A 23,612-nucleotide genomic window follows, 5' to 3' on the forward strand; every position below is an offset into this window, starting at 1 on the left:
CAGAACGTAAGTAGTAACCACTCAGTAAATGCAGCAATATAATAAAAAAGAGTAATAGTTAATGCTTTGTGTTCATCACTTAAACATGATTTATTGCATACTAAAATGGATATCATCACAATTATTGAAGTGGACCTTTATTCTAATCTCACATTGACAAGACATAAATGATGAGGGGAAAAATAATTAGAAATATATTTTAAGTAACTATCAGCTCTTCCTTACAATAAATACAAATTTAGCTGAATTTGCTAAATCAAACTACATATTATAAAAAGGGGACAGCAGTTTGGGAGATGGCAGAGGATAAATGTTGCACTTTGAAGAGTGATTTTCTGATTTTCTCCTTAATTCATTCTGTTCCTCCTCCTCCTCCTCCTCCTCCTCCTCCTCCTCCTTTTTCTTCTACTTCTCTCCCTCTCTCTCCCTCCCTCTCTCTCTCATAATAAACAAATACCTAAATATTAAAAGATACAAAGAACATTCAATTTGCCTCCTCTGTGCAGTCTTTATTCTGATTTGCTCACTCCCAACTAGAGTCCTCACAGGAAATTGGTTCACTTTCAGTTTCCTATCACCCCCCCCCATCTTTTTTCAATCCTATGCTTCATTCTCAGTGCACTTAATCACACTGAACAGTCTTATTTTAAGAAATGTTTCATTTTTAGAAACAAGTTACATAATAGAGTAAATATCATTGTTAAGAGAAGTTAAACTTCAAACCAGCTAACATGATTCTATTAAGATGTACCCAAATGAGGTGAATTCATCATTCTTAATTGCTGAGTAGTATTTCATTGTGTTATATACCACTGGTTTGAAGTATTACACCAGAGTAAAAGGTTCTGGGGATGCCTTTCATAAAGAAACTCATGCTAACAGGCAATCCACTGTTAATTAATTAAACAATATTAATTACATATTAATTAATTAAACAATACTAATTAAATAATTAATATTTTGTCATGATATCCTCAAATCTAGCGGGTTCTCTTTTCTCTGAATTACCATGGAACTTCACACTTTCTCAGTAGGTCTCAGCTTACATCATAAATGTTTATGTGTTTCTTTTAATCTCTACTTAGCTTGTTTTCATAAAAACATAATTCTCAAATCTTGTTTTTTATTTACTGCAAGTAATAGTAAAGAATTTTTCTGTATACTTCATATTTAATCAGTGTTTCTTAATTTGCAAAGTTGACCAAAAATTATGATACAGGGGAATTGATACAGTGGAATCACAGTTGTTCATTTACTCAGTGAAAAGCTAGTCCTCAAACAATCTTCCAATGATCTACTACAAGAAACTACTATAAAAATGACAATGGGGGTAGTCAAGAAGTGGCACATCTAGTTAGGTGTTCATGTCACAAGGACCGAGGTTCAAGCTCCTGCTCCCCACCTACATGAGTGGTGAAGCAGGGCTGCAAGTGTGTCTGTTTCCTTCCCACTCTATATCCCCTCCCCTCTCAATTTCTCTCTGTCTCTATCCAATAATAAATAAATATATTTTTAAAATCTATATAAAAAAGACAATGGTGCCCTGTGTTTACCACAAATTATTTACAATACAGACAATATGGAAAAAGAATCTTTGGAAGATAACTGGACTGAGAACAAAATAGATAATCAGGACACTGTAGATTAGTTATTCTGTGTATCATCAAAGATGAAAGGTCTAGACTGGATATTTTTAATTTTTCCAGAACTATAGGTGAATGGTTTACTTAATCAGTATAATTTAAAATGTATGTGACACTATTCAGTGTTAAGTACTATAGAACTTGACAAGCAACATAAAACAACTTTCATCTAAAAAACTGATTTCCCCATATTATTTCATGAATACTGAGGTACTACAACCACGTTCTGTCACCTAGTTACTGTCTCTGCCATCTGATTTAGATATATCTAAATTCAAAGTACTTCGCATTAGAGTCACAGTGTTTGAAAAACCAGTGTTCAGTAGCAACAAGATGACAGGGGTATTGTTTTTAAGTCCTTGGTTTTGCTCATAATTCTTCATGGAAAAATGTATGCTCTATATTATAGTTGAGAGTGAGTGAGTTTTTAAAAATGATACTTTGTTTTTATTCTGCTTCCTATTCATTTGTATTTTATAAGCATTTGAAAGTGATTTACATCTATATCTGAATATTAAAAATACAGCTTTGTTATAGATACATTATAGTTGCTATGAGTCATGCATACATCATAGTACTATCAGAGAAACTGCTTTAAAACAGCCTTTACTTTCCTTAAAGGAAAATAGAGTTATAAACAATAAGGCCAATTTTAAATTGTGCATAGAACCAGTAACTGTTTACGTAAGGCAATTAAAAGATTTATTGAATCATGGTTAAAAGTAGATTGACAATATCATTAAAGAAAAAAGTGTAATTTATTTGGTGCTATTTTGTAAATGCTTCTTAACTATAAATCAATCACAATACCAAATACAATATACTTTCAATCACAACTCAAACATAAAATAAGCTACAAAATCACATGTCTATATTCAGTATACAATGGTTATATTTGAAAAAAAAAGATTAAACTTAGCAATTAAGTTAAGGTGCAATAACTTTTCTCCAATAAAATATTAGCACCATACCAGGTAAGATGATCTAAAACTATTGGCCTCTTCATACTTCTTCAATAACTAAATATAAACATTTTCCAAAGCACAAATATTAATTTGCAAAATCAGTTCTAAAGTAATTAATATATTTTTCCTCTCTCTCTTTTTTTTGCAGTTTCCCCTAATAAGGAGAAATATGAAGTATAAACTTTCACAGGATATGAAAATCAAAAAACAAATAAACGAAACCTAAGCAAAGCAAAAACTGTCTCTCAGCAATGAGTTCCAACAGAAGCAAAAGTGGACATTTCCCTTCGAATAGTACTAAAAGGTGAGAGTTCCAGTTCTGTCGTGTACTCGTTGTCATTGTCATCACTGGTCACTGTTGAAGATTTCTGAATGCACTCTTCACAGCAACAGCAGCAGCACTCCATAAAAGCCCGGCTAAAAGGTTTGCAAAGACAGAACAGGAGGACAGGGGTCACACAGGACTTAAAGAACAGCAGGAATTGACTGATGATATTAAGAAGGTCCATTGTCTGCTGGGAAACCCCTGTTGCCATGTAGGCAGTAACAATGTTGCAGATGTTTTCAGGAATAATGCAAAATCCGTATAAAATGGTCAAAGCCACCACTGTACAGTTCATCTGGCTTTCTAGCTGTATCTGTCGCTTATTGCCTCGGGTGCAGGCTTTCTCTGCTTTCCGGATTTTCCTTGCTGTCACTAAAGAACAAGTGATGGTGAAAAGTGTTGGCAAACAGAAATAACAGCCAAAATACCACCAGAGCCTTGCGCTGTCATAGGTAAGTGCTAGCACATAGATGGTGTCCGGTAAGTCTGGAGAGATCTTTATGACACAGCGTTCTGCAGGAGCACGGCCATTAAACCCCACCTCCTCCTTGCTCAACTGGCGGAGAACAACTTCTGGAAGAGCTAATAGAAGAGCACCAACCCAGATAACAGCAAGTTTGGCAGTTGTTGAAGAACAGTTTTCAATCATTTCATAGTACATCTGAACGTTAGTGGCAGCCCGAAAGCGGTCAATACACAGAGCGCATAAAGTGAAGGTGGTGACTCCCAGAGAAGCGACCTGCGGAAGGGACACAGAATGCATTTATTTACGATGCTTTCTAAAAGATCAAAACAGATAGAGAATACAGATTTACAGAACAGTACATAAAAGGAGACAATAGTTTTCCACAAGGAGACATGAATGAGTGGCAATTGGTAACTTCTATGAAGCACTTTAAAAAATGCAGGGGTAGGTGTGGTGGGTGGCATATAAAGTCAAAATATTTTAGAACCAAAAGAATCCCTAATGATCTTCTAGTTCAATACTATTTTCTTGGGAGTCCGGCGATAGTGCAGCGGGTTAAGCACAGGTGGCGCCACAAGTAAGGATCCCGGTTCGAGCCCCAGGCTCCTCACTTGCAGGGGAGTCGCTTCACAAGTGGTGAAGCAGGTCTGCAGGTGTCTTTCTCTTCCCCTCCTCTCTCCATTTCTCTCTGTCCTATCTAACAACAACGACATCAATAACAACAACAGTAATAACTACAACAATAAAAAACAAGGGCAACAAAAGGGAATAAATAAATTAAAAATTTTTAAATACTATTTTCTTTTATGTAAGAACAGAGATATAGAAATTTGAAGTTACTATGAAAATGACTGCTGCTGGGAGAATAAAATAAGATGTAATAAAGTGGAATGTATCCCATTTTCACTATGGAAAGGGATTTTTTTTCAATATGGGGGTCAGTACGCATTATAGTCATGAGCTTATTGTTTCCAATAAACCAGAACAGAGATCTCCAGATTCTCCTGCATGTAAAACAATGTATTTTAATACATTTTCAAATGTACACACTTAAGGAATATAAGAATGAGAATTTTTCCAAAGGTCGAAATCAGTAAGCTTCCCAAACATGTCAGTGACGCCTCCATTTTCTTCAGCACCTTTATGCTAGTTTCACCAGCTAACCCCAATGAATAATTCCTTTATATTTAACTAAAAGCATGGAGCCAGCTCTACTCCAGGTACATAGAAACAAGAAACAATTTTGGAGTCAATAGCATGCTTTGAGCCTGAATCAAAAACTAGTTTAAAACTTGGGACTCCTCAGTGATATATATATATCAGGAAGTTAGTAAAGACTCTTCTCTGCATCAAAGGATTTAAATATGGGTGAATAATGGGTAAAAAAATAAATAAAATGCTAGCCAGGAACCTATTATTATTTCCTACCATTATGGGTGGGGGGAGACAATTGTGCTAGGGAGACTACATAGGACTATTTAAAAAAAAAAAAAAATCATGACAGGCTCCAAAGTCCTAGGTTCCTGAGCACCACCATAAGCTAGAACTGGAAAGTGTTCTGGTTGAGAAAATAATAATGAATAAATAAATAATTCAAAATCATCCAAATTAGAAGTCAACATAACCTCTCTAGAAGAATGCAGTTGGTCTCAGAGAAATTCTACAAATAAAATTCTAGGGAATATGCACTCAATTAAACACCGTAAGTTGCAAGAGACAACTTGCTATGACCTGCTTATATGTGAAAGAAAACAAGTCACAAAACCAGACATAAAATAAGCACACTTCTCATGAAATAAATCTCATCAGCCTTAAAGAAGTATGAGATACGGAAGATATAAAAATTATCTATAAAAATGTGCAAAAGATTTTCTATAATGTCTTAATATTCTAGCTAATTTTCTAATTAAATTTCAGATACAATTTTTTTTTACGCTGAGCACTATATTCTTACATATCTTTGGCTAGTCATCCAAGTAAATGAACAATCAAAGGTTAAGAATGAAAAAAATATTATGGTTACATTATATTTTTGCACAAAGGATTATGAATGTGTGCTTCTGATGTAAACATACTATCATTCAATAACCTATACAATATTTCAGGAACATCATGCGTGCACAAATACACATACACAAATATACATCTGTTGAGATAAACTCTGTGCCAATACTCTGCTAGACAGTGGATATCTAGAAAGAAACAAAAAGCAGTTCTTTCCCTCAGTGAGGTCATAGTCAACAAAGAGGAGGTGGGATTGACTCTCACAATCACAAGATAAACATAGCAACAATCTGACAGCATTACATACACTCAGCTACTGGGATGAGCGGAATGTACACAATTTAATGTTTAATAAATGTAGTCATATTTCCTAGACTTAAATAAATATAATGAATACCAAGGGATTTGATTCTTTGAGCACAGATAGGACAGAAAGGTTAAAAGAAAACTCCCTGGGTGTGTGGGGTTCATTGTACTTTATCCCAGGCATTCTCTCTGCCCTACTAGAAGAATGTTTAAGAGAATCTCAGGTGTATAGAGTCAGGGTCTTATTATATAGTGTGTATATAATAAGACTTTTCATGCCTGAGGCACTAAAGGTCTCAAGTTCAATCCCTCAGAACCACCATAAACCAGAATTGAAATATATATTATGGTGAGAGAGAGAGAGAAAGAGAAAGAGAGAGAGAGAAGAGAGAGAAGAGAGAGAAGGAAGGGAAGGGAAGGGAAGGGAAGGGAAGGGAAGGGAAGGGAAGGGAAGGGAAGGGAAGGGAAGGGAAGGGAAGGGAAGGGAAGGGAAGGGAAGGGAAGGGAAGGGAAGGGAAGGGAAGGGAAGGGAAGGGAAGGGAAGGGAAGGGAAGGGAAAAGAAAGGAAGGGAAGGGAAGGGAAGGGAAGGGAAGGGAAGGGAAGGGAAGGGAAGGGAAAAGAAAGGAAGGGAAGGGAAGGGAAGGGAAGGGAAGGGAAGGGAAGGGAAGGGAAGGGAAGGGAAGGGAAGGGAAGGGAAGGGAAGGGAAGGGAAGGGAAGGGAAGGGAAGGGAAGGGAAGGGAAGGGAAAAGAAAGGAAGGGAAGGGAAGGGAAAAGAAAGGAAGGGAAGGGAAGGGAAAAGAAAGGAAGGGAAGGGAAGGGAAGGGAAGGGAAGGGAAGGGAAGGGAAGGGAAGGGAAGGGAAGGGAAGGGAAAGGAAAAGAAAGGAAAGGAAGGGAGGAGAAGAGAGGAAAAGAGTAAACAGCAGGGGACCGGTGGTAGTGCACTTGATAGAGCACATGAGTTACTACATGCAGGGACCTGGGTTCAAACCCCCCACCCGACCTGCAGAGGGGAAGCAGTAAAGCAGTGCTGGCGGTGTCTCGTTTTCTTTCTCCCTCTCTACCACCCACCCCCAACTTCTCTGTCTCTATCAAAAAATGGAAAAGGAGAAGAAAAAAAAAGGTCAATGGAAGCAGTGGATTTGTGAGCACCACCAAGCCCCAATAATAACCCTGGTGACAAAAAATAAAGTAAAATAAATAACAGCTACAATAAGCAAAGGGGCACAAAAATATTCATACATTTGTATCTGATATTTTTCACTTGAAGAGACCATTTTGATGAAAGGAAAACCATTTGTCAAAAAAAAAATTTAGCACTCATATTAGTTGTTTATCTTCTACATTCAAGCTGTCAGCATGTCCAGAACTATGGCAACTTGCCTTGCAAATTCAAATAAGAGTTCCACCACCAAATATTCTCTCCTCTGCTGATTCACTACACATGAGTCAGTGTTTATTAGTTGCAATTTAGAAAAGAAAGATATTACATTCACGCCTTGACTAACGTAATTATGATTTCGATAATGCGGTGTAATTAAGCATTAACTGTATGAAAAACAGAAATGAAGGGAACTCATGCAAAACAAAGGTCTAGATGAATGCAACTCATGAGATCATAGTTGATCTTATGACCACAACTCTGCTTTTACAAAGTCTTCAAGGTTTCTCATAAACAACAATATAAACAATATCCATCCAGTGGCCTGGGAGGTGGCACAAGAGAAAGTATGAGACTGGGGGGGCTGGATGGTAGCACAGCGCCTTAAGTGCACATGGTGCGAATCACAAGGACCGGCTTAAGGATCCTGGTTTGAGCCCCTGGCTCCCTACCTGCAGAGGAGTCACTTCACAAGCAGTGAAGCAAGTCTGCAGGTGTTTATCATTCTCTCCTCCTCTCTGTTTTCCCCTCCTCTCTTAATTTGTTTGTCCTAGCCAACAACGATGACATCAGTAACAATAACAATAATAACTACAACAATAAAAACAAGGGCAACAAAAGGACATAAATAAATTTATTTATTATTGTTTTAAAAAAAAGCAAAAGACTTTCATGTCTGAGCCTCCAAGGTCCCAGGTTCAATTCCTGGCACCACCACTGTTAAGCCAGAGCTGAGCAGCGTTCTGTATCTCCATATCTCTCTCTTTCTCATTAAAATAAAATATATAAAAAATTATCTTAGGACAGTTTCACAGTGTTGTGTTTAATTTTGGAATTACCCAGGTAAGATTCAGAACACAATTCTATTTATATTCATTAATCTAAAAATTAATTTTAAATAGGTAAATGTAATGTGATATCCCTCTCTCTCTCTGTATATCTATCCAGAGTTCTGCTCATCTATATCTTGTGTTACACAAAGGACCCTGGTGCCTGAGCCATTAAATTTTGTTGGGCTAGTTATGGTATTATGTTCCTGGAGCTACATAGTCTTCTTTAGTCTCCTTCCTTCCTCCCTTGCTTCCTTTCTTTCAAATATTCATTTGTTTATGAGAGAGAGAATGGACCACATCATTCTATGCAATACTGGGGATAGAACCTGGGACCTCATTTTTGAAAGTCTGATACTTTTTTAAAATGTTTTTCCTCCAGGCTTATTGCTGGGGCTTAGTGCCTGCACTTAGAATCCACTGTTCCTGGAGGCCATTTTTTTTCCCCATTTTGTTACCCTTGATGTTATTGTTGCCATTGCTGTTATTATTGTTGTTACTGATGTCATCATTGTTGGATAGGACAGAGAGAAATGCAGAGAGGAGGGAAAGACAGAGAGGGGGAGAGAAAGACACCAGCAGACCTGCTTCACCGCCTGTGAAGCTACTCCCCTGCGGGTGGGGAGCCAGGGGCTTGAACTGGGATCCTTATGCCAGTCCTTTCACCTCGTGCCACGTGCGCTTAACCCACTGCGCTACCTCCGGACTCCTGAAAGTCTTTTGCATAACCACTATGCTCTCTCCCTGCCCAAGATTACTGATTATTAATCTTTATAATCTGTAATTTCCATACATTGGATAGAAATCTATGGAGAATTTTCTGTTTTCTAAAGGTTATATAAAAATTGTAGTATTTTATTTTACAGATTTTTGAAACTTTACAATTATGTATTAGTTTTTCAAATGCTGTGATTCATTGCTTTATAAGAATATAACACAAAAATTAGGGGCCAGGTGGTGGCGCACCTGGTTGAGTACATATGTTACAATGCACAAGGACCCAGGTTCGAGCCCCTGGTCCCCACCTGCAGGCGGAAAGCTTCACGAGTGGTGAAGCAGTCCAGGATTTGTGATAAGGTAAAAAAAAAAAAAAGAATATAACACAAAAATAAGTTTTTAAATTATCAAATATGCACAAGTCTTCAGCAAGCCTTTCTGTTCAGGCTTCACTGAGGCATATCTTTATGCATGTTTCTCCCTCACTATGGATTCTGAGTCAGGCCAGAAATACAAGCTATAAAAGTGTATGCTGTGTATTCTTTCTAAATTATGAATACCATTTCTATTAAAAGAAAAGCTTGGTAATATAAAAACACTAACAACTGAGGAGAGGCAACCTCTCAGAGACTCAGAGCATCTACTTGCTTGGTAGTTTTCCATCATTACTGAAAATGCACCCAACACAAGACAGAACAGCTTTAATTCTATTCATCTACTTAATTTTCAATCTAGAGATTTAGATTCTGGACCAATTATCGCAAAAGCTAGTATTTACACTCCATTTCATGAGAGATAAGAGCCAATGAGTGTGGGTGGACATGTATTAAGACAGGTGTGCTAGATTGCTACCCCTTGGATATTATAAACTGTGCTGTACATCAACTTTGATTAGAAGATCTCCACTGCTTTGCAAAACAAAAGCAAAAAAGAAGTGCTTTCTAGATTTTGTATATTTTATCATACAAAACAGCAAATGTCAAGGCCAATTTGAAACAGGGTGTATCTCAACGTTTCAAATGCTCACTGACTCATTTGTATTGTTCTGTTATTGTAGTTAAGGTAGAGACAAGCAGAAAGCCAGAGATAGTGAAAGAGACTTTAGCACTGAAACTTCTTTCCACATGGTGGGAGCCAGGCTCAAACCCGGGCGACGCACAAAGTTAAGCAACACACTAAGCAAATAAGCTAACTCACTGGCTCTTCTAGACTCTATTTTATTTGAAGATGTTGAGTTCTCACACTGAGGGATACACTGCAGTTTTCATGCACACATTTCAAGAAGGGACTTCATTCAGTTTCTTATTTTCACCTTGTGATTCTCTCTGATGATAGTCTAAGACAGGTTGAGCTGTCCAGGAAGGTCAGAAGAAAGAGTTGCTAAAAGTTGTCTCTGCCAAAAATGTTTCCCCAAATGCCACTAGCACATATATCTCAGTTGCCAGCAGCAATCTAGCTCAAATTCTAGTCCTTGATATCTACTATCTACTCTCTCCTGCTGCAACTGACTATAGGCTTATCACTTCGGATAGTTTTCTGTAAGTTTACTTATTTGCTACATTTTATGGTGTGGAAAAAAAAAGAACAAAGACTTTTTCCAAATTATGTACAACTGTAGAATTAGCTGCACACCTCCCAAAAATGAATTGATAAAAATCACCTGGTTAATGAGAGGTGGGTTAATTTTTACACACAGAGATATGAAATCTACCTGTGTAATTAAATTGAATAAATGTTGGGGTAACATGAAAGGTTTCTATGAGAATTTTTAGACATAGTTGTTTATACACAGCTCATTAGAAATTCTACCAAGATGAATAGTGAATTACATGCAATTATACAACTGTATCGTTAATGCTGGATTTTCTGCATTTAATGGCCATATCTGATTGCTAGAATTCAGTATCTCTGGGGAGGAAAGCTGTTAAACAGGCTTAGATGGGTAGTTCTTTGAAGCAACATCCTTGAGAGATGGAATGAATAAGATGCAATCTCTTATTAATTAAACTGCAATGTGAGGAATAATTAGCATCAACTAAAGCAGAACTGTAAATACTTTTAATAGACAAGACTATTAATTCTGAGAGTCAAGATCAGAAGAAAGCTGACAGCAGAAATGTTAGACAATTTGCAAAATTAAGATACTGAACATTTTGAGAAGAAAGGCAATATAGTATAAATGCAAGAACATCAAAATAAACAAACTCTAAAACCCTTTCTTTCTAATGACAGTGTTCTGCTTTTCTTCCTATCCCAGAGTAAGAACAATAAAGTCCATTTAGTCCCTGACCAGCCACCATCTAGAGTGGCAAAGTTTGGGGCACTTTAAGACATAGGAAAAGTTGAGACCTGAGAATTCATATGGCAGACTGTTAGTTCCAGTGCCAAAATGCTCCCCCAACACACACACACACACACACACACACACACACACACACACACAAGTTCCTAATTCAATACAAGGTTCAACCATGAGGAACCCTGAATAACCGTATTCACTTTGTACTATATAAAATCCCTAGCCATTGAAAATGATACGAAGAAAGAAGACTTTATGAAAAATAACTGGTGGAAAACCTATCTTAACTATTTCTCAGAAGCTTACTGTAGACAGACAGAAAAGAAAAAGAAAAACAAACATGAATTAAAGTAGGCCATGTAAGTAACTCTTATCAAATCTTAGGATCATCAGACATAAATCAAAAACACCAGTAAGGGCTGGGAGGAGGAAATGGGGAATCTCAATAAATTACCTTCACGTGAAATTGAATTTACATGCTTAAATACAGTGAAGTGACTGGAACATATAAATTTTTTTTATAAAATAGAGAAATCTCTAGTGAAGACATGACAATTGTACTGTAGACTAACTTATATTCTACCTCAAAAAAAAAAGGTACTTATGTGCAGTTCTTTGTGTACAAGCAATCCCTGAAACAAAGGTATTATTGTTAAGAAAACCCATTCATTTGGACCATGAATGATAATCTATTATAAGTCTGTGGTTACAGACCTAACAATCAGTCAGGGAAGAAAAAAAGCAGGAGGAGCAAGGGTAGAGTTTCCTTTGAAACTCTAAATGGCTTGAGCTTGTATGCCTTTGACTTCCTCTTGCATTTTCCATAACCCTTATCCCTGCAGCAACATCCCCTTGAAAGAGACATTTCTTTGAGCACGAAGTGGAGAGAACATGTTTATAAAAGACAGTGTTTTTCAGGCTGCTATGAATAAAATGACCTTTATCAAAGGTCTTTACATCCTAGTGCATGTGAATCATGACACTGTAACAATGATATATGTCCACTAAAGATTCCAACCTCCCAAAAAAGTGAGTAGGGGAGATCTGTCTTACCCTTTACAAACGCATCTGTGAAATAAGATAGAGCTTTCATGGGCGCACAACCACAAAGTCTCACCTTTGCAATTTTCACTGAGATTTAAACTTCAGTCTAATGCTCTCCCAATTGAGCTATTTTGAAGAGCATTGAGATTTAATCTTATATAGCTACATACATTAAATAACTTTCATTATAGTCAGTCTGTTTCATCTATATTGAGTCCCAATGTCACAATAAAAATATTTTGAAGTTTATCAGCTGTCATTACTGCTTCATTCTTCTACCTTCACTCTCTCCAGCTTCAGTTTGATCATATGAATGTGTGTTAAAAACTATCTGCTTTTATTTCCTATTGCCATGAGGGTTATCACTGGGGCTCCATGCCTATGTGACTTTCTTATTCATGATGGACTTTTTTTTTTCTTTTAGATAGATAATGCAAGACAATGAGAGGAAGGGAGGAGAAGGAAGAGAGAAGGACAAGGGAGCGGAAGAAGAGAAGGGTGAGAAGGTGCAACACCATAGCACCACTCCACAACCCGTGATGCTTCTTCCCTGCAAGTGCTCCCATATGGACCCTAGGGGCTCAAACCCAGGTCCTCCACACAGTAATATATGCACTCTACTGGGTAAACCACCTCTTAGTATATTGGACTGACAAAATAGCTCACTTGGATTGTGCACCTACTTTGGCAAGTGTGCAGCTCAGCTTCAACCCCTACTCCTGCTACACTAGAGGAAGTTTTGGAGTTATGCTGTCTTTGCCTCTCTCTGTCACTATCTTTATCTGAGAATATCAGCCTGGAACAGTGAAGACCCAGTTACAGCAACAAAACATCCACCACATCATCTCAAAACTTGTCCTGATCCTACACATCTTTCTTTTTTTCCTCTTTTTTTTAATTCTTTTTTAAAATTTTTTTATTATCTTTATTTATTGGATAGAGACAGCCAGAAGTCAAGAGGAGGGAGGAGACAGAAATCAAAAGAGACAGAGAGAAAAAATGTTTATAGAAAAGGGCAAGAAGTTCTCTGAGCTGATGATGACTTCACCAATGCATCTTGAAACTTCACCTCTCCAGAGACCTACCCAACTAAAAAGAGAAAGAAACAGACTGGGGGCAGGGGCTAAATAGCATAATAGTTATGCAAACAAACACTCATGCCTGAGGCTCAAAGGTCCCAGGTTCAACCCCCTACACCACCGTAAACCAGAGCTGAGTTAAAAAAAAAAAAGTCGGGCTGGGTGGTAGCACCTGGTTGAGCGCATGTATTACAATGTGGAAGGACGCAGGTTCGAGCCTGCGGCCCCCACCTGCAGAAAGAAAGCTTTGCTAGTGGTGAAGCAGTGTTGCAGGTGTCTATCTGTCTCTCTGTCTCTCTGTCTCTCTCCCTATCACCCCCTTCCCTCTTGATTTCTGGCTGTCCTTATCCAATAAATAAAGACTTTAAAAAAATAAATTAAAAAAAGTGAGAGAAAAAGAGAGAGAAAATTACTGGGTGAAAACATTCGGGCTTGGGCAGTGGCACACTAACTTAAGCACACAGAGCACTATGTGCTAAGACCCACTCAAAGATCCAGGTTCAAGCACCTGCTCCCCACATGCAGCAGTGATGTTTCACAAGCAGATCTGTAGGAGTCTAACTTTCTCTCTCCCTCTCTAACTTCTCCTCTCTTCTCAATTTCTCTCTGTCCTATCGATAAAAATAAAAGAAAAAGAAAACAAAATGGCTTCCAGAAGCAGTGTATTCATAGTGCTGGCACTGATCACCAGCAATAAACATGGAGGGGAAAAAAAGAAAAGAGGAGAAGGGAAGAAGGGAAGGGAAGGGGAAGGGAAGGGAAGGGGAAGGGGAAGGGGAAGGGGAAGGGGAAGGGGAAGGGGAAGGGGAAGGGGAAAGAAAAACATATTGGAGGTATGTATGGATCAGTCTACCAGTGATCATATCCAGCAGAGAAGCAGTTACTAAAGTCACAACTCCCACCTTCTTCACCCCAAAAAGAACTTTGGTCCATGTTCCCAGAGGGGTAAACAATAGAAAAGTTTCCAATAGAGGGGATGGAACACAGAACTCTTAGATGAAAGTACATGGAATTATGCCCCTATTATCTTACAATCTTATAAATCAATATTAAGCCACTAATATAAAATTTAAAAAGAAATAAAGAAAGAAAAGGCCAAGAAGGAGTCATGAGAAAGAAATAAAAAATGGCACTCTTGAGTACAAAGACTTAATGAATATGACTCATTCCAACCATGAATAAAATCAGTGATCATGGCCTCATTTATACTATAAACCATTCAAGAGCATTGACAGATACCACTGAAAGGTACCATAAATTTGCAAAGTGAAAAAATTCCATTCCAGAATTCGTTATGTTTCATTATGTCCCAAATGTTTGTATGCTTTGCTTTATGAAAGTTTTATGGGAATACCTATGACTATGTTGCAAATAGAAAAATCCCATAGTTGAGGCTGCAACAACTGAATTCTCTGCTCCACCTTTAATATTTTTATGAGATTATCTTTTCTGCTATAAGGAATTACATTTAAATGTGAATATCTAAGTGTTACTTTTACCCTACCAAATGGGAAACAATCTTTACAAACTATATACTCTGAACAAAGGTCTAATAATCAAAATAAATAAAGAGCTCACAAAACTCAGTAACAACATACCAAACAACGCCATACAAGTATTGAGAGTTGGGGTTGGGAAGTGGTGCATTTGTTTGAGCACACACATTACAGTGTGCAAGGACCCCAGGTTCAAGCCTCTGCTCACCACCTATGAAGTGGGCAGGGTGCTTCACAAGCAGTGAAATGATGCTGTAGCTGTATCTCTTTCTCCCTCTTTATCTCCTATTTACATTTCTCCCTGTCTCTATCCAATAAATAATTAAAAATAAAAATTATAGAGAGGATATAAATAGAATTTTTAATAAAAACTGTATCTAGATGGCCAATGGGCATTTGAAAAATAGCTCAAAACCACTGATAATCAGAGAAATGCAAACAAAGTTAATAGTACGATGCCACTTCAGACCTGTGAGAATGCCACACATTAGATTAGAAACCATCAATGGCTAGGATGTAGAGGGAAAGAAACCCTTCTACACTACTGGTGTAAAGCCAGGTTGATCCAAATCCTTCTGGAAAACAGTCTGGAGATTCCTCAGAACACTAGAAGTGGACCTACCGTATGATCCAATAACCCCTCTCCTGAGGGCCTATCCAAAGACACAAAAAGACCTACTCAACAAGATCTATATAGAACTATAGATCTATATAGAACTATATGTTCATGTCAGTGCAACTTGTAATCTCTCAAACTTGGAAACAAAACATATGCCTAACAACAGAAATGAGTGGTTAAGAAAGTTGTGGTACTGTAGCCCTCTTATCCTATGGTCTTGTCAATATTTTCAATTTATAAATAAATTAAAAAAGTAAAATTAAAAAGTTGTGGTATGTATGTTCAGTGGAATATTAATCAGAAGCATAAAATTATGAAGTCATGCCCTTTGCCTCATTCTGTCTGGAAGTGAAAGGAATTAAGTTAGGTAAGCCCAAAGGAGAAGAACAAATACAGATGGTTTCACTCACAGGTGGAAACAAAGAAATAAGAAAAAGAGGGAGTCAGACTACCATAGTGCAGCAAGTTAAGCACACTTGGCGCAAAGCTCAAGGACCAGCGTGAGGATCCTGATTTGAGACCCTGGCTCCCCACCTACAGGGGAGTCGCTTCACAGGCGGTGAAGCAGGTCTGCAGGTGTCTGTCTTTCTCTCCCCCTCCCTGTCTTCCTTTCCTCCATTTCTCTCTGTCTGATCCAACAATGACTACATCAATAACTACAACAACAATAAAAATAAGGGCAACAAAAAGGAAATAAATAAATATTAGTACAAAAAAAAGAAAAAGAAAGGAAAAACACGAGGTAAAACTAGACTTGGAACAGTTTATTGTAGAAAAATAAAGGATTCCAATTCCTCGTGCCACCATAAGCCAGAGCTGACCAGTACTCTGGTTAAACAAATAAATAAATATATGAAAAATAAAGGATTCTGCAAGAGGAAAGATGGGAGGAGTGGATGAGAGTGTTAGGTACCCAGTGCATGCTGGGAGAGAAAGACTAAAGTGGGTGGTGAGAGTGATGGCAAAGACACCCATCATGGGAAGATGAGAAATTGTACCTTTGTATCAACAACTATCCTGAGTCCAAATAAATTATTATTTCTCCTAATAAATTGTTAGAAAAAACAGAGCTAGCCAAGGCAAAAAGGTTGAACTAACTAGGGGATATGAGCAGGTCAATTCTTGAAAAGTAAGATATTCCTAGAGGATGGGAGCAGAAGAGCAGTACCAAAAATCACTGCATAGCAATCTGCTCACCTTCTTCTTGTCACAGTTCCTGTCCCAGACACAGAGCCATACGTTGCCAATATAACACTGAAATCCAGACACCACCTAGTCTAAAAGCTCTGGGAAAATTCTAGCATAGTCTGTACAGTACAGTAATGAAGAACAAGGCAAAACCTACATACTCAATCTTGAGTAAATTTATAAACCCAAATCTATTTTACTTCTTTCTGTTGAAGGATGTTTTGTTGACATAACTAGATACTTTTATAGTCTCCAAGAATTAAAGATACGTTCTCATTCTGATAATGTGTGTAAGAGACTAATCCAATTCTTCGGAAAAGGCATTCCGTATGCTTCCTCTACTCCACAATCAGGTCTACAGTGTCTCCCTTCAATCTTTTCTTCCCAGGTTTTCTAAGGCCAAATTGAAAAATAATGTTTCCTATTTTTTTAGAAGAACTCAATTTAGTGTAATGTTATTACAATGCTAAATGAAACATTCAGTTAAGTTACAATTCTAAATTTGATTTACTCAATGTCTTCATGGCTAGTAAAGTTTAATGATTCCAAAATACGTGTACTTATCTTAGACAGTGACGAAAACTCTATTCTAAAGTAAATTTCTAGTATTTCCCTACAGATAAAACTATATTGACAATGATTCATTTCTTAATTTTATTTACTTTATTTTAAACATTTTTATTATCTTTATTTATTTATTGGGTAAAGACAGCAAGAAATAGAAAGGGAAGGAGGTGAGAGAGAGGGAGAAAGACACCTGCAACACTGCTTCACCACTTATAAATAAAGCTTTCCCCCTGCAGGTGGGGATCAGGGCCACAAACCCCGGTCCTTGCACATTGTAATATGTGAGCCCATCCAGGGGTGGCACCACCCAGTCCTGACAATTATTCTTATGAGGCCTCTATTCCAGGAAAGAGGGAGAAAACAAAATTAAAAACAAAGAGAAAAAAATTAAAGAATTCATAGTTGTGACTTTTTGCCAAGTATAAGCTGGACTGAATTTGTGAAGACTAATAGAAAGAATATGATTAGGGAGCTGGGTGGTTTGAGTCCTGTATCCATTCACAGGTGAGTAGATTCACTAATGGTGCAGCAGTGCTACAGGTGTCTCACCACTTTCCCCCCTCTGTCTCTATCTTTTACACTTTATCAGAAAGAAAGAAAGAAAGAAAGAAAGAAAGAAAGAAAGAAAGAAAGAAAGAGAGAGAGAGAGAGAGAGAGAGAGAGAGAGAGAGAGAAGGGCCAGGGGGTGGCTAACCTGGTTAAATGCACACATTACAGTGTGCAAGGACACGGGTTCAAACCCCTGGTCCCCACCTGCAGGGGGAAATTTTCATGACTGGTGAAGCAGGGCTGCAGGTGTCTCTCTGTTTCTCCCTCTCTATCTCCCCCCCAATTCCTCTCTGTCTCTATCTAATAAATAAAAATTAAAAAAAAAAGAAGAGAGAAAGAGAGAGCGAGAGAGAGGGAAGGAGGGAGGGAGGGAGGGAGGGAGGAAGGAAGGAAGGAAGGAAGGAAGGAAGGAAGGAAGGAAAGAAAGAAGGAAGGAAGGAAGGGAAGGAGGGAGGGAGGAAGGGGAAAAGTAATCACTAGAAACAATGGAATAGTTTAGGCATCTAGGCCCAGTGAGTGATAACATACAGGTGGAATAATGATGATGATGATGACAATGATGATTATAATAATAATAATAATAATACACACATATGGTTGAAAAGAAATTTGAGGGAGCAGAGTTCTCCATCTGTTTTCATAACCAAGTACAACTGTAAACTGATATATTTTGGGACCACTATACAACTTTCAAAATCGCTTTCTTACACTTCTATATAGTTTTCTTCACACTGTAAAATTTTAGCTTACTTTTCTATAACTGTGACAACAACTCATCTATACTATTGATTTCTTGAAAACTCTTCCCTTCCTATACTATTATAACATATTGGGTTGTCAGGAAGGGTGTGATGCATTTTTCCATAGAAAAATAAGTTATGAATTTTCCAATACCCCAACAGTATACAGCAAAGACAAAAAAAAAACCTGGTAAATTAATGGATAGTAAAAATATAAATGAACAATAGCATATATGGAAAAAATTACAAGAAATAATAGTTTGAACTGCCCTCTAATCTGTTACTTGATGCTGGTAGTTATATATAAAACTTAAAAGCTGAATGTCAATTGTCTTTATAAGAGAGTGAATAAAATGTTCAGATTTATGCTCCATTGAGAAGCTTCTAAAAGGTAAAAATCATATCACCAATGGCTAAGTTATTTGAATTTCTCAGTAAAATATTATAAAGTGGGAGCCAGGCAGTGGTGCAGCAGGTTAAGCGCACATGGCGTGAAGCACAAGGGCAGGTGTAAAGATCCCAGTTGGAGCCCCCGGCTCCCCACCTGCAGGGGGTTTGCTTCACAGGCAGTGAAGCAGGTCTACAGGTGTCTAACTTTCTCTCCCCCTGTTTTCCCCTTCTCTTTCCATTTCTCTCTGTCCTATCCAACAACAATGACAGCAATAACAATAATAACTACAACAACGACAATAAACAACAAGGGCAACAAAAGGGGAAAATAAATAAATAAATAAATATTACAAAGTATCTACTTCTTGTGTGGAGACCAAATTCAATAAATGCCACCATGTATTGTTCATAAACAAAGTTATAAATAAAAAATGCTTTTCACCTATATGGGAATGCAAAAAGAAAATAAAGATTATGATATGATTAATTAAAAGTCATAATATAATTGTTAAGCACTATTCATACACTGAGTCGATTTTCTCTAAAACTGTTACTAGTAGATTTCAAATCACTCATAAAACTGCATGTTTTTCAAACTGAATCTTTTTAATATATAGGCTGTATAATTGATATGCAGACTCTCTCAAAAGCCTAGACCAAGTAGATCAGAAGCATCCAATAGTACAGCTATATACAAGATACTGGGTACTGTACAGCAAACCCTAACAAAAGGACTTTTCAAAGTTAACCCAATTACCAAATAATGTGATGATACCATTAACTATCGATTGTCTTTTTGAACCCTAAGACAGCAGGACCCTCACATCTCCACTATAGAGCCTCTACTTCCCCCAGTCCTGGAACCCTTGGATAGAGCCCACTTTCCCGTATGCCTCTCCCAATCCATATCAAATAATATTGCATCTGCTGATCACAACCTAACCAACGCAACAATTGCCACCTCAACATGCTTCACTTCAAACTGTGTCCAGAGACTTCACCTGTGGAATGACAACCCTTCAGCTTCATTACTCGTGTGAGACCTTTCCTTTCATAGTATACTCTAATTCCATCTCAGGTGGTTCACTTTCTAACAAAGTCCCAAAACCTAGATATACACCAGTTTCTGTGAGAGAGAACATATGTTCACACGTATCCGTAAACTACTGCAACATACATACCTGAAAGCAGAAGTACACTAGAGTTTGCAGTGAGTATTCCCCTAACACTTCCTCTCCACTATTACAAGCTTTGGGTCCATGATTGCTCAACAATTTGTTTGGCTTTGTATGTTAACTCTCTTTTCAGTCACCAGGTTCCAGATGTCATCAGGATGCCGGCCAGGCTTCCCTGGATTGAAGACCCCACCAATGTGTCCTGGAGCTCTGCTTCCCCAGAGACCCACCCTACTAGGGAAAGAGAGAGGCAGACTGGGAGTATGGATCGACCAGTCAACGCCCATGTTCAGCGGGGAAGCAATTACAGAAGCCAGACCTTCCACCTTCTACAACCCACAATGACCCTGGGTCCATGCTCCCAGAGGGATAGAGAATGGGAAAGCTATCAGGGGAGGCGGTGGGATATGGAGATTGGGTGGTGGAAATTGTGTGGAGTTGTACCCCTCATACCCTATGGTTTTGTTAATTAATCCTTTCTTAAATAAAAAAGAAAAAAAAACTGCATGTTTTCTAGAAAAGGATGACAGAGAACCTAGTGGGGGTTGTACTGTTATGTGGAAAACTGAGAAATGTTATGTGTGTACAATCTATTGTATTTACTGTTGAATGCAAAACATTAACCCCCCAATTAAAAAAAAAACTGTATGTTTCCATTTAAAAGTCCATCAGAATACCTAAAGATTAATCCACCATTCAAATTTACCATCTGTCTCAATAAGTGTGCCATTGGTTGAATGTTGAGGGTGTAGAGAAATTTGTGTGAAATTTCATACTTGTATGATAATGTCAACTTCAGCCTTTAATACTCTTCCTTTCTCATTAAGTCTGTGCTAAGTCCTATCTAAGCCACTTGTTTCACTTGGTTTAAACCAATATTTTTTAAAGTCACTGGAGAACCAGGCTCTTCTCAGAAAAAAAAAAAAGACACTAGCTCTTTCACAAAACATCACTGGCAGGAGACCAGCAGTAGAGCAGCGGGTTAAGTGCACATGGCACAAAGCACAAGGACTGGTGTAAGGATTCCAGTTTGAGCCCCTGGCTCCCCACCTGCAGGGGAGTTGCTTCACAGGTGGTGAAGCAGGTCTGCAGTTGTCTATTTTTCTCTCCCCCTCTCTGTCTTCCCCTCTTCTCTCCATTTCTCTGTCCTATCCAACAACAAGGACAACAATAATAACTACAACAATAAAACAACAAGGACAGAAAAAGAGAATAGGTAAGTAAATAAATATTTTTTTTAAAAAAAACACTGGTTCAGAGGCTCTATAAGATGCATTTCCTGTATTCTACATACATCCTTACCAGGAATCTTCTATCTCTCAGTAAAATGAAGGTATCAGTCACCATGAGGCTGAAAGTACTTTAAGCTTAAGAGTAGTCTAAGTCATTGTAAAATTCCCATTGATGCCCAAACAGAAGTAATTATTTTGGAGTAGAACTGGATAAGATGGTACAATGACTGTAGTTGTCATTCAAATAATGAGAAAAAAAAAAAAAGCTATTTCAGTTGCCATTATCTGAAGCCTAAGTATGTACTCTTACCTTTTGTTGAAATCTCAAAGGAGTGGCATAGTGAAGTGCCCCATCATCAACCTATTGCAATTTACTCTCAGACCTCCATGTTTACCCATCCCATCCAAATAAAATGACTGCTTTGAGAAAGAGTGTGTGTGTGTGTGTGTGTGTGTGTGTGTGTGTGTGTGTGTATGTATGTGATTTCTGATAACTAATAAGCCATTTTTAAATCATGTGTCTATTAGGATGGCGACTATCTACCTAGATTCATTTCTCTCCCACACCACTTTGCTACTAGTCTATCTTCCCTTGGTCCTAATGAGACTTATCACAAAGCCAGAAAGATATTATGATCTTAGAAAGTAAAGGGAGAAATTACCATCTACAATAGTTGCCAGTGTATTCTCAGTCACAGCATTACTAAATGAGATAAAATTCCCTGTCTCCTAACAAACTCTGAAAGTTAGATGTTCTCCTTAAGCCTTATATCAGCAGGTTGAAATTTTAAAAAAAGGAGTTGTATGCAAAATAATGCTAGAGAAACATCTATTTTCCTATAAAAACACAACTTTAACCATGTTCCAAAATTAATATTATGCTAATATTTAAGTTATAAAAAAATACTGTGTTAGAAAATGCAAGTAAAAGAGAACATTGTATAATGTACTTTTAAAAATTTTTTATTATCTTTATTTAATTATTGGATAGAGTCAGCAAGAAATTGAGAGGGAAGGGAGTGATAAAAAGAGAGAGAGAGAGACATCTGCAACACTGCTTCACCACTCACAAAGCTTTCTCCCTGCCAATGGGGGCTGGGGCCTGGAACCCAGGTCTTTGCACATTGAAACATATGCTCAACCAGGTGTGCTACCACCTGGCCCCAAAATTGTACAATATTAGAAAAATAAACTGAGAATAAAATTTTAAAGAAATTTATTTAAATAAAAACACTATGAAAACCAAACTAGATTAGTAGAAAAATGGTAAATTATTCATTATTACTTATAAGATACATGGTGATAAGCAAAGGAAGAATAGACAACAGATAAGTACAGAAAAATGAAGTAGGGGGCCTGGGTGGTGGCACTCCAGGTCAAGTACATATAACACCAAGCACAAGGACTTGTGCAGGGATGCCAATTTGAGCTGCAAGGGGATCGCCTCACAAGCAGTGAAGCAGGTCTGCAGGTGTCAATCTTTCTCTAGCCCTTTCTGTCTTACCCTGCCCTCTCCATTTCACTCTGTCCTATCCAAATAAATAATTAAATAAATAAATAAAAAAAGGTGGCCTGGCCCCAGTGATAACCCTGGAGGCAAATATATATATTTGCATTTTTATTTCTCTCATTGTTTTATCTTTTTTTTTTTTTTGTCTCCAGGGTTATCACTGGGCCTTGGTGTCTGCACTGTGAAATCACTGCCTCTGGAAGTCATCTTTTCTCCATTGTTGTTGCTGCTGCTGTTGTTGGATAGGACAGAAAAAAATTCAGAGAGGAGAGGAAGACAGAGACAGGGAGAGAAAGACACCTGCAGACCTGCTTCACCGCTTATGAAGCAACGCCCCCTGCAGGTGGGGAGCCTGAGGCTCGAACCAGGATCCTTGCTCTGGTCCTTGCACCTGTCCTTGTGCTTCCCACTATGTGCATTTAACCCGGTGTGCTACCGCCCAGCCCCCTGAAAGATAAAATAAATTTTTAGGAGTCTAATAGTTTAATGGGTAAAGATTTGAGGAAAGATTAATTGCTAAAGAAAGTTGAAGTAAATGTATACACTATGTCATTCACTAATTTAAAACACTTTGTGATTTTAAGAACACAAAATGTAACCTACATAACTGTACTTGATCATTAAAATAATCATATTTGGCACATCACATCAAAAAAAATGTAATGGTGGACTGTGCAGATAGCTTACAGGATAAGCTATCTTTTTACAGGTGACCTAAATTTGAGCTCCAGCACACATGAGAAGCACTATGTGGCCATAGGAAACTTCAGTGGTGTGATGTCTTCTGTCTGTTTCTCTATCTGAATACAAATAAAAAGGCCTGGATGAGTGAGTGTCTGGTTCAAAAAAACAGTTATTTGTTTCTAATTACTGCAAGTTTTGAAAATGTGATGTTATCAATTATAGAACTTAATATTAGTTTATGAGAAACAGATGATAACAGATTTTTTTTTCCTGACTACATGAGACAGAAAATGTTTAAAAGATGCCAAGAAGCAACTGGGGACATGCATGGTAATGTATGCAACCTGCATGTCTGAAGTTCCCAGATGGATCTCCAGCACTACATGTACTAGAATGGTACTTA

General features: G+C 37.7%; 1 protein-coding gene across 2 annotated transcripts in view; it reads right to left on the minus strand.

Moving 5' to 3' along the window:
- Positions 1-1,106: 1,106 nt before the first annotated feature.
- The window catches only part of GPR37 (G protein-coupled receptor 37), a 28,298-nt gene continuing 5,792 nt past the window's right edge, over positions 1,107-23,612 (minus strand). For both annotated transcript variants that reach the window (XM_016194567.2, XM_016194566.2), the window contains exon 3: positions 1,107-3,672. In XM_016194567.2, the coding sequence (XP_016050053.2) occupies positions 2,854-3,672 (819 nt within the window). In that variant the 3' untranslated portion in view covers positions 1,107-2,853. The remainder of the gene's footprint in view (positions 3,673-23,612) is intronic.

This window comes from Erinaceus europaeus, chromosome 8 (genome assembly GCF_950295315.1).
Source record: "Erinaceus europaeus chromosome 8, mEriEur2.1, whole genome shotgun sequence".
Lineage (NCBI taxonomy): Eukaryota > Metazoa > Chordata > Mammalia > Eulipotyphla > Erinaceidae > Erinaceus > Erinaceus europaeus.